This window comes from Solanum lycopersicum, chromosome 10 (assembly GCF_036512215.1).
Source record: "Solanum lycopersicum chromosome 10, SLM_r2.1".
NCBI classification, from domain to species: domain Eukaryota; kingdom Viridiplantae; phylum Streptophyta; class Magnoliopsida; order Solanales; family Solanaceae; genus Solanum; species Solanum lycopersicum.
Window position 1 is genome coordinate 1,527,385 of NC_090809.1, and position 12,533 is coordinate 1,539,917.

The following is a 12,533-nucleotide window of genomic DNA, read 5'->3' on the forward strand; positions in this document are numbered from 1 at the left end:
GGGAGTAAAACTTATCCGCCTTATTCACACCTCGCTACTCCACATAAGAAACCTACTACGTCCCATCAGCACAGGTGTCAGCATACTTAGTGTAATTCCAGAAGTGGAATATGGGAAAGGCAGAGTATATCCGAACCTTACTCCTACCTCGTGAAGGTGGAAAAGTTATTTTGAAAAGACCCTCGACTCAAGTGCATCAAATCAAAATAGCTGTGAATGAAGATCCAGAAATATATTAGTAATAGTAAGCAAAATGCAATCAATTTTTAATACTCATTTGAGTTGTAAAATACATCACTCTTCTGCAGCTGCAACTGATCTATCACAAGTTCTGCAAAACTCTATGCATGTATGTTCATGAACCTAACATAGTGTCTACAAACAAACATAATCACAAACAGGACTAGAACTATCTAAGGAGGGAGTGGATCCTTTCGAATAGGAGCACACTACGTTCCCCGGTCTCCGCTAAGTCTGCTATGCTTAAGAACCCATGGTTGGGAAAATGAGTTTCTATCTATACATTTTTCACACAGAAAAGACGACGAAGAAGAAGTAGTAGTTATCTTTTGCTCTTCTTACCCCACCAATTTCTACGAGTTTTCTCTGCTTCTGAATAACCAAGCTTGTGTACCTTCGACTTTGTCTCCTTTAACCGAGCCTTGTAGTCTTTCTTCCATTCGTCAAACTTGTGTCTGAGTCTTCGAAAATCTTCTGCAGGACTAGTAGACTGTAACTGCCCTGACTTTAACTGACTAATTGCCAAGGCTTCATCATCGAAATTTTGTTTTCGTAGCTCAAACTCCCTGCTAAGGTAATTGACTACACATAAACCACCATTAATCTCTCTAATACCTCCAAAATCTACACCGTTGCTAGCATATTCTATAGGAGTGCTGCCCCCAGGAGTGCGAGTGCCCATAGTTGTTGTAGTGTCTTCAGATTCATAACCGCAAGGAGATGGGGAACCTTCAAGTTTTCCAGGGTGACTGGCAGAATTGTCAACACCAAGGCTCTTCTTGGCTGAAACCAAACTTGCCTGCCAAAGCAAAGCATTTGATGTATAAGACGTTAGCAGATTTATCGTTCATGAATATGGAATATCAAGAACATATGCATACACTCTACACCCGAAAGCAAATTAAAATAACATTAACGGCCCAAATATCAACTACTGAATAAGACACTCTGCTCAGATTTATTTGTTTGCTTCCCAGGCCCCAAGTGCCTCTTCCACTGGGCTAAGGAGATATGTTTGTCTGTTCAATGCCGAAGAAGCATCATGACTAGATGAACGTTCGTTATATCATAATAGATTTCAAGTCATTGACAAAGCAGGATTATGGTTAGGAACTACAGAGAGCTTCATATGGCTGATTTTGCATCGGAATCTGATGGACCTAATACATCTCTCTATCATAAACCCGAATCATTAGACTACAGCACTAGTAAGAAGACACAACAAAATAGAAAAACTCTCTCTTCTCTATGATCACACGGATTTGGAGATATTACTAACCTGCAATGATGCCATTTGTTTTTGCCACATCTCCTCCATCGACCTCATCCTGGCCTCATAATCTGACCATCGGGACTCCAATTGATTCACTTGCTCCTTTAGGGCAGCATTTTCCTTTTCCTTCTCTTCAAGGGTTGTCTCAGCCACCAAAACCCGCCTTTCGAGGTCTTCGACAACAGAAGGTAAAATTTCTGCAGGCAAGTCCTGCTGAGATTAAAAGAAATAGGCTTACTACAGAGTCAATCTTACTCTCAAAAGTCAAAGTGAAGTGTTAGATATGCTACTTTGTTGCCTCCAGAGTGTGCAGATTAGTTCCTAAAATTAGACTCCACTTTGCGCGACAGCCACGGGCAGTTAGAACATATAAAAAGAGAGTGGATTATAAGGTAGAGAAAGGGGTTTGGGGTCCACCATTTACTCTTCACAAACTGTACTTTTTCCTTCTTTTTTGGCTGCTAATTAATTGATTTAGGGGATGCACTATAGGATTAACAACTAAACCAAAAAAGAGCCTTCCTATGCATTGAAACAGACATTTTTCTCACTTTTTACCTTCTAATTTAAAGAATCAAACACACAACAATTTCAGGACTAAGTATTTAATCCTCTTGAGAAAGGATAAAACATTAAGAAACATTTTTTTATTTTTCATATAGGAAAAGTATCAGAACACCTAAAGTTGGATTTGCTAAAAGGGGGGAAAAGATACCTAAAACTGGCTTCACGCAACAGGCCACCAAATTCTTAAAGATATTAATCCTGAAGCAGATACTAGAATTCTGAATGAAGAAAGAAGACAAGTTACAATAGAACTTATGGAAAAGCTTTTAGTAAAAAGATAAACTATTTCATGCTAGGGACCATCTAGATAAACAGAAGTTGACACAAGAGAGCTTGCACATAAAGACATTGATGATCATCTACCGAACAGATTACCTTCACCTCCGTAGTCTTTTTGGCTGGTTTTGGTCTGTCTTGATTTAACTTTTTTGACTTCTGCAGTTGATTAAGTTGCCTATGAGCCAACCAGCAACGAATAGCTGCAAGAAAAGAAAAGTTAGGCAAACAAATCCATATTTGAAATTCGTAACCTTAGATGCCAAAAGAAAAAACTTTACCTGATTGTATCTGCAGAGCAGCCACCAGCTGCTCATCATTTTCTTTATTAGCGTTTTTCTGTTTAGACTCCAGAAAATCCTTATACTGCATTCGAGCAATTTCACCACGAACAACTACAATAAAATATTTTGACATCATATCACCACGTACTACCTCGAATTAAAAATTCTAGAAAATTCCATGACATCAACTTATTCCCACTAAAAAGAAAGGAACGAAGAAAGAAAGAAATGAGAGAAAGGAGTTTGGATATGGAATCACTGGTTTCTCAAGAACTTGGAAGTTATCGACTAAATAATTTTGAAAAAGCAGTTATTTTTTTTTTTTTAACTGAAAAAGAGAAATAGTTTGAAATAAACAGAAGTAATGTACAAATAAAACTGGCGAGAGAAAATTCTGTTCATTAATAACTTCTTTGAAGGTTGAACAACATTCTTTCTAAAAATGAACTGCTGCAAAACGTTCAGCCTTACATGATTGAAGTACGATCACTACTCCTTTGAGCTCATGGAAGTCACGACGAGCATGAGGACCACTGTAGCACTTTTGCACCTCAAGAGTGCCTTGCAGAACTTGTTTCCTCACATCCTCCAGCACAGCAATCTATAAGTCGCCATGATAGAAGTTCAGAAAATTGATAGACTAGGAAATTTATTCTTTAGTAACATGCACACCCATTGCCTCATTGGAAGTCCAAATTTAGCACTTATCATAGAAAAATGGGATAATGCACAAGTACCCCCTCAACCTATGCCTGAAATGTCAGAGACACACTTATACTATATTAAAGTCCTATTACCCACCTGAACTTATTTTATAAGTAATTTTCTACCCCTTTTTGGCCTACGTGGCACTATCTTGTGGGCCCAACACTGCTTGACTTTTTTTTCAAGCTAGTGCCACGTAGGCTGAAAAGGGATAGAAAATTACTTATAAAATAAGTTCAGGGGTAGTTGAAGGGGTACTTGTGCATTTTCCCTAGAAAAATTATTAGCACATCTTTTGTCATTTCTCATTGTTCTAATATCATGGGACTATTTGCAGAAATATATGAGGTCATATGTGCTTCTTAAATCTGAAATTCTCGTGTGATGTAGCTAATTAATTTTTGAGAGACATTACAATTTTTATTTGCTTAATTCTGTAATAGCTATGATTAAATAAGTTACAAGTTGCATCTGCATCAATGATTTATGGCAATCAAAATATTTTTTTATAAAGAAAGAAAACATAGGTATACTCGAGAAACTAAGAAAAAAAAAACTTACCTGTCCTGCCCGAAAATATAACTTTGTAAACCCAACTTGGTACATCTCAGGAAGGATGTCATATTGCCGCAGAATGGTAACAGACATGCTTAAGGGATCTTTGCGTTCATGGTCTTCTGGAAGGAGGACACCATACCTAAATAACCACATTTGTATAAATCACAACGCATCCAAAAGGGAAACTTAGCAGTACAGCGAGGAGCACACATTTCACCTTATACAGAATTCTTGATGTGTCATCCTAGTAGGATACCCAGATCTACAGATCCGAACAACCTCAAGAAGACTGTAGCTTCTGAGCTGCTCAAAGACGAGATCATTGCTGTACATGCCAGGAACCTGCTTATTGTTCGGTTTTATGCAACAAATGAAGTGTGGCGCAGTACTTTCCAACTGCTGCATCAATTTGAACAACACATCCTGCAAGATTTGATAAAGACAATATTGACTATTTTTTCAGCATTATAACACAGTTATTTTCTCAAATATTTAACATAAAATGCTTATAAGAAATTAAGAAAATGGCATTACTACCTTAAATTTAGTAGCAACTGTTTGCTTCTGAAAGTCTGATATCTTGATATGACTTGAACTTGCTGTTTTCTTGGACTGATTAGCAAAAGAGGAGGCAAACAACTTGAGCAAGTCTTCACTGCTCAATGAGAGTAGCTGAATAGTGTCGGGATGCACTGGATCTCTATTCTTATTCAAGAAACCACTTGTGTCATAGATAACCTAAACAAGATGAAAAAACTTTTACAATGATAAAACAGAAATGTTTAAAGCTAGCAACAATACCAAAGATATTTGAAAGAAGCTTATTGATCTTCATTTCCTGAAACATCAATTGTTACCCTTTTGCAAATTCTAATGCATCAGATTCCAAACCTTAATTTCCTCACACGAGTCTCAGTTCAAGCAAGGAAATTATCTTTCATGACTACATATATATCATAGGGCACAAGTTCTCAAGACTGACGCCAAAAAGGACACATTTCTGAAAGAAACTGACCTCTCCAGCATAATGGCGAATGCCAAATTCTTCCGTATCTCCTCTATAGCAAGGGTTAGCTTTCAGGTGCTGCTTAAGCTTATTGGCGAAGGCCAAGTCAGTCGCTTTATCAAAATTTGATTCTTCATCCAATAAAGATATTATCCCAATGGGTTTCTGCAGAAGGCATCATTAGAATCCAAAGATCAGGTGATGATTTATCATAAGAACGTCTACTGAATATGTTAGCATTTTCACAACTTCACTGCCAAGAAGTAGTTTTAACTTCTACAATATGAGAATATAGCGTGTGTAAATGATGACCATCAAAATTATGATTATCAGAATGAACAAGTGTCTCTTCTTTTCTAATAAGGGAACAAGTGTCTCTTCTTATCCAAATCAACAATTGAATATGAGAAAGAGTAAGAACAATACAAGAGAAAACAAAACAAGATAATGACTGTGTTGTGCTGAAGTGTTAGAAGAGTAATCTGAAGCAAAGAAATTTAGCAGACAATGAACATTATTGAATGCAAAATGAGTGGAAGAAAAGACCCAAAAGTCAGACATACCTTTTCAAATAGATCCAAGCAGTCTTGGTTGTCTTGAAAATCTACCTTTGTCCAATCAATTCCATCCAATTCATATTCCTGAATTACAATACATCAGTTTTGGGATCACTATCTGACATAAGCTGTAGTAAGTATCTACAGGAGTCAGAATAAGGCTCAGATATGCCACAAATCAGAGAGAAAAGTGTCTGACAACGATCTTTATTTCGTCTGCACAACATAACAACATTTGCAGACAGCACCCGAGGTCCTAAAATATGAGATCAGACTTTCTCACTCCAGTTTTCATGAAAAATTTCACTCTTTCTTTTACAAGGTAAAAACTCCACTTATATTATAATCAGCTGATGCAAAGTCAGCAAAAAGCCTAGTTCTTTGTTTTCCTATTTATGTAAAAAGAAGTGAGTAACTGAAAGGAATAAAGAAATAAGAACATTATCCCAAAAGAAAATGCATGAAGAAACAAGAAGTCAGTAACTATGAAGCATGCTGATGTGCTTACTTCTTGCTCAAGTTTGAAGAGATGTCGGTAACAATGCTGCTGGAGCCTCTCATTTGCATAGTTAATGCAAAATTGTTCAAAGTTATTTTTCTGCAAAGAAAAAATGGCAAGTGGGATAACAGATATCTTTTTATGTTTTACAATAGTAACAACATCTTGAAAATCAATTTACCTCAAATGATTCGAAACCATAAATATCTAAAATGTTTATTCTTCTACCAGTCTTCTCTTTATCCATTGCAAGAGATCTATTAATTTTATCCACTATCCAGTCAAACAGGTTTGCATAGATGAACTTGGCCATTGCATCTCTTGTATCAATTGCCTGAATCAGAGTTAAAACCATTCCGTTATGGTTCTTGAAAGAAAAGGTAGGAGTTCCGAAATCAAAACTGCAAAAATAACGTATTTGATGCAGAGCCCATACAACTGAGTAACGAACCTGTTGCATGGTTAAACTCTTGACAACCTTATCTTTGCCAGTTTGTACTTTCCTGGTTGATAAAGCTAGCATGAGGTCATTAGCACTACAGCCCATCAAACTAGCAGCATTTATAACGGCTGCAACACCAGAATAGTAAAATACCAAACATGTTAGCTTTAGTACCTCCAGTTAAGCACAATTATAAAAAACCTATAAAAACTGTATCAGGAAACTAGCACAATAAGGCATAATTCAAAATCCTCGCATGAAAGAGACACAAAAATCAAAATAGTCATAAATGGAAGAACACAAGGAAAAAGGGGAAAGAAAAGAATTATCTTGAGAAAGCAAAAAAATTTCCCATAAAGCCTAAAAAAAGGTTTTATGACGTTATAACCTGCTCATGGCCTAAAAGAGTGAAAAAACACCTTAAAATAGAACCTCAAAGGCTCAGAGAAAAGATGATTACAAAAGAGTAAACTTGCAGTTGAAAATACAAGTCCAGGAAAAGTAGCAAAACTGACAATGACAAAACAATACACTGTCTCAAAGGAGAAAGAACATTATAGTGCAAAATTAGCAAAATTGCACTTCACATAAATAGCTCACCTTCACATTGCACAACTTCAACATTGTTTCCATTGCCAATTGCTTGGAATGTTATGTTTCCCAGCCATAGCACTGCAGCAACCATCTGAAAAGTATGTTCCTGGTCTCTTTCAGAAATCCCCGCAGTGTTTAGGGCTTTCTGAAAAGGGAGTACATCAAAGGAATTAATAACAACAAAATGATCCTACATTACTTTGAATTGAATGCAATAGAATTAAAATCTAAATTAACCAATCTGATCCCTTGAGCTCACCACAAGCATATGAAACTTTTTTGCATCATCAACATTATGGATCTCTAACGAATCACTCTGGTTGAGAAAGTTGTACTCCGAAGCACCTTTCAGCTTAAGTTTATCTGCCAAAAGAATCACACAAATGTTCTGAATGTGAAGGTACAAAATCTTTCAAGGACTTCAATGTTTAACACCCACCTCTCCTTTTAAAAAAGAGACACAAAAAAGAATTATTCAGAGCTGTAGAGTATTGAATCACACATCTAGCCAAGAAACAGTGGTCCCACTTCTAGAATAATCGAAAGCCAAAGAAGTTGAAATGCCTAATATTATGTCAGGTGGTCTTTTGAACCAAAAAGAAAAAAGCACACATATATGTACATAGAACTCAAAGAATTTCATTCAAAGACAGTGTTGCAGGTGTTTCCAGTCACTTGATATAATCTACTCTACTCCATCTAGTTTATGCTCAAATTCCAAATTTTCCAACTCAAACTTTCATGCACCAAGCAGATACCTATTGTATTCCACATTCAACAGCATCCAGTAAAAAAAATAACTACAGACTTGTGATTGCAAGTTGACGCATATTTACCATTACAATATCACAAATTCAAACAAAAGATCACCATCACCAACAAAAGTTCTTCAACTAATGTTTTCTGATAATGAAAAGCACTTGTTCAGAAAATTATAGCTCCTATGTTGCTTTTAGAATCATAGTAATATCCATTCTGAAAAAGGTATGAAGAGAAACATCTTACAGGTAGTACAACACAACAGTAACAATAGAAGATGGTTCACGGCTTGAAAATGTTTATAAATTCAGAGAAATTACTGAAAAATCACATCCTACTGAGAAATTAAAATGTGGAGCCCATGACAGATGTAAAGCCCAAAACAAGTAAAATAAGTAACAAAAGAAGACTATAATGAAAAGTTCAATATCAGAATCCAAACCTCTCAAAGAAGAAGGAGCCCCAGCACATAGTTGGTAAAAGATATGGTAAGACCTCTCTCCATGAGCCAGTTGAACCACTCTAGACTGCCAAATTAGACATGTCTCAGAAAGATTCAGCTCTGATGAACAGACACAATTATAGCAAGAAAATACAAGGAAGAATACACAAGAGAAAAATGCCCACCTTTTCAAGAAGAACTATCCATTATTTAAGCATCAACATATTAGACATGCACAAAGATTGGTAGAAGTCAGTAACATGGGACAAATAACATTACAAAACAATTTCAACAAATTGATACCAAAAACAATATTAACAAGTAACAAGTGACAAGACTTTTTTTTTGTAAGGAAATTCATCTCAATTAACATCCTTACATGCTTGTACATTAGCACCACAAATTCCTCCCTCTGCACTAAAATAAATTTCAATCAACCTTCCCTGCAACTCATCAGAGCATCTGTTAGTTCAAGTGCATAAAAGGGCCATAACCAATCCAAAGTAGTTATTCAATTTACACCCCTACCCCCACCCCCACCCCCCAAAAAAAGATAGCAAACAAAGGAAGATGTAGAGACTGACAAATCGACTGGAGTTGTTATTCCTGAGGGTTTTAGCATTTCCAAAAGCCTCCAATATGTAACTTGACTGCAGCAGCTCACTTTCTACACGATTGTTGCCTCCACTAATCATAACCAAATATTCAATCACAAATTTTGCTGTTTCCGTCTTCCCAGATCCACTTTCCCCACTAAATGATATGAAGAGAAGTTAGTTGTTTGAAAATACAAGCATTAGGCTTACCACAAATTTGATCATTACAACCAAGACATGCAATTACTCAACCAGTGTAGAGGAACACTTTTACTATCATCAGATACTTCGCTTTACAAATTCTAACAATGAGACACTTCAACCAACCTTATGATGATGGATTGATTTATTTCATCTGCAAGGTGCACAGGAGAAGCAAGAAAATAAGGATCAACTAATGTCATCTAAAAGTTTCAGAGACCAGGAATGAACTTAGGAATTATAAAGACCTTCCATTATTTGACTGTAGGCAGTTTCAGCAACAGAATAAATGTGAGGACTATCCAAGAGTTTCTGCTTGTATGCTGTAACAAATTTGCTCCCATACAATTGGATCTCTTTGAAGGGGTTGACTGCTATTAGAACAGGCCCTGCCTTAGTCTGTAAGCATAGGGACAGAAAACATTAAAAGAAGGCATGATATTCTACATCTGATGAGACAGTGAGCTATCTTAAGAGTACACACATATATTCTATCTTGAGCATGTCTATATTGGAGGTTGTGAAGAACCGATGGCTCATTAAGATAACAAAGTTGTCTGAGATCATCCACGCCCTGAAGAATATCTGGATTTGCAGGTAAAAGCTCTCCAACGGGCACTGCCACAACCTAAAGTTTGACAAAGTCTAAGTACGAATACATATTTTTAATTCAATTATTTTAAACTTCATTGTTCCTCATAGTGAATAGCCAGAACAGGTGAACTTACACTGCCATCAGAGAGCAATACTGAGGCTTTGTCTCCAGAAGTTGATTGCACCTGTCCTCGTTCCCACTGTCTATTTTTCAGATGGCACCAAACACGAAGCTTCTGAAATACAGAGCTTTGAAGATGAGTGTGGACCACCATTAATATACTCGTTAATTACATTCAAAAAAATGTCTCAAAAGCTATACCACATCAGGTAAAATTCATGAAATCTTCCTGCCAAAAAGAAAAACCAACACACTTCGACAAACAATGGGAGTTCGATGTAGAACATGAACAATTTTGTTTACCAACCCACCATTTAGTTAAAACTATTAGTATTCCAAAACATGCCCAAATACTTACAGGTAAACTGCAATAAGCTCAAGAAAGAAAAGAGCTGAAAGATATTCCAAACTATATTCACAAACTTGAGCAGCTGTACTGTGGATTGTCCAACCAAACAGAAAATTCTCTCTTGTCCTCACATTTTGAGTTCTCCTAATCCAAAACGCCCTACCTAGTTAAGCTATATGAATTGTCTATATTAACTAGATAATTAGTCAACAAACGATAATAGCAACTTCCCAAGCCAAGAAGATCAATTCAAACTCTTAAGGATTTCTAGTAACTGAAGTCCCACATTCCCGTAATCAGAATTCAACATTCTATCAAACAAACAAAATTAGCATACTAAGCATATAAAACTGAACAATACACAACTTCTACAGTTCCTATTACCTTTTCAATAAAATAACTGATATTGTCGTCCCACTCGTCCTCGCGAAACTTTGGGAGAGAATAAGGAAGCTTGTTATCAAGCTTGGCACCATCGTTTTCCCAAAATCTCTGTCTATATTCCTTTTGAGCTGATGAATTAACATAAGGTGACTCACTATTAGAATCCACCTCTTTACACATTTTGGCTCCAAACACATTAATTAGTTTCCCTTTAAACTCTTCTTCTCTTTTGCCATTTTCCAATTCGATGTCACGCTTTTCCGGGGTACCAGGCATCGATCTCTTCGGAGAAGGAGGCCTAGTTCTCGAAGCTAACTTTGGCCTAAATGGTAATGCTGGTGGGCAATCTTTAGGCTTCTCATTCTCGTCCCTTTGCTTAAGGGCTTCCAGCATTTCTTCCAGAGAACTAAGAGTTCTAGAAGTTTCCGAAACCGACGACATTTTCAAGTTCCAAATTAAGAGAGGAAAACAAGCTTCACTTTTTTTAGAAATTTCTGTTATCAAAAACAGTTTTCATTCAAATCTGAACATTGTTTCAACCCCACAATCCCAAAAACACTGATACAGATTCAGAATTCAAACACATTGAAGGTTCTCAAACATGAACATCAAATAAATTCCAATCAAATTAAGCAATAAACCTCGAAATAATCTTCAATTTCTGCTAAGAAAAAAATGAAACCCAAGAAAGGAAAATGTCTGAGCTAATACAGCTTATGTTTCTTCCCCAAATGGTAACAAATTCCTGGAAAACGAAGTTTCTGGAATCTTCCTCTTCTTCTTAAGCTAATATCAAAAAACAAAGTAACCCACAATCTTCATCCAAATCTTCAACCCCACAATCCCAAAAACCCGATTTACAGATTCAGATTTCAACACATGTTCGAGATTTCTACGTGGGGTTCTCGAACATGAACGTCAAATTCCAATCCCAAACAAAAAAAAATGCAATAAACCTCAAATTCCTCCAAGAAAAACGAACCCCACCAAAGGAAAATGGGATTCTGAGCTAATAAACCTCCTATTTCTTCCCAAAATTGTGAAAAAAAACGAAACTTTCTGCAAACTTCTTCTTCTTATAAGCTAAAAAATCAAAAACAGAGTTAAACACCAACTTCTTTTGCAGATCTTTTCACATATTACAAAGCTGACACATGTGATAAGATTACAAATTGTCGACAAAGAACAAACAATTTGGATTTGAAGAAAAAATGGAAGAAAAAAAATGGCGAAAAAATGGATAAACAAGATGTGTTGGCCTGTTATGAGTTGGTTATTGTTTTTCACGACCATAAAAAAAACATTACATAATAAAAACACACACAAATAATACATGTGTAATAATACGATTTATGTGATTAAGCGTGAAGAAATACTTATTATATCATATTTACGAATGATAATGAGGTGGAACTAAAGCTATGCGAGACCGAGACGGATACGGATACAAGGTAAGATTGAGCGGGTTGAAAATAAAATAAATTATTGTGACGCAAAAGACGATAAAAGTTTTGCAAGTTACGCTGAACTAGCATTTGTTAATATATTTTTTTTTGTATATGAGCTAACGATTTTTCTATTTTTGCAAAATAATAAAGTTGGACACATTCCTCTCTCTGTCTCTTTTTACTTGTTCGTTTTTTCTTTTATAGTTATTCTTAATTACTTATCCATTTTGATAAATCAAGAAATGATAAATTTTTTACTTATTATTCCCTCAATTAAATGACTAATTATTTTGAAAAATGTAAAATTTTTCATCTACTTTATAATTAATATGATAAAATGATAAACTTACTACGTCACTAATTATTTTCTTAATAGGTATGTCAATTTAAAAATGAACATTTAAAAAAGCACAAAAAATTTCATTAAACATATTATTATATTTTATTAACATTTTATTCATTGAATTTTTTAAACTGAAGAAGTATCGATATTTATTCTAATATAAGAAAAAGAAAAATTATAGTTTTTCTTTTTTGGTATGAAATTTTACAAAGTAAAAAGAATAGAATACATCAAAATTTATTTAATTTTATAATTAAAAATTACAAAATAAGATAAAAATATGTTAAATGAATAA

At 35.4% G+C, this 12,533-nt stretch overlaps 1 protein-coding gene across 4 annotated transcripts; it reads right to left on the reverse strand.

The window, feature by feature from the left end:
* Positions 1 to 213: 213 nt before the first annotated feature.
* LOC101246187 (myosin-2-like) lies at positions 214 to 11,765 on the reverse strand. Of its 4 annotated transcripts, none has more exons than XR_003248359.2 (25): positions 10,448 to 11,765; positions 9,728 to 9,829; positions 9,484 to 9,627; positions 9,248 to 9,398; positions 9,126 to 9,153; positions 8,787 to 8,955; positions 8,582 to 8,645; positions 8,388 to 8,401; positions 8,203 to 8,287; positions 7,261 to 7,364; positions 7,008 to 7,146; positions 6,417 to 6,535; positions 6,147 to 6,299; positions 5,975 to 6,064; positions 5,473 to 5,550; positions 4,919 to 5,074; positions 4,441 to 4,641; positions 4,121 to 4,326; positions 3,907 to 4,042; positions 3,112 to 3,241; positions 2,638 to 2,751; positions 2,456 to 2,559; positions 2,229 to 2,298; positions 1,520 to 1,723; positions 214 to 1,039 (listed from the first exon to the last, which is right to left on the reverse strand). XR_003248359.2 is itself a non-coding variant. In XM_010328845.4 (24 exons), the coding sequence occupies exons 1-24, from the start codon at positions 10,886 to 10,888 to the stop codon at positions 563 to 565; spliced, it is 3,609 nt and encodes a 1,202-aa protein (XP_010327147.1). In that variant the 5' UTR covers positions 10,889 to 11,765; the 3' UTR covers positions 214 to 562. The 4 variants fall into 4 exon arrangements, 2 of the variants coding, with proteins under 2 accessions (XP_010327147.1, XP_004248278.1); XR_003248358.2 differs by having other exon boundaries at positions 1,520 to 1,726; XM_010328845.4 differs by lacking the exon at positions 2,229 to 2,298.
* Positions 11,766 to 12,533: the final 768 nt, after the last annotated feature.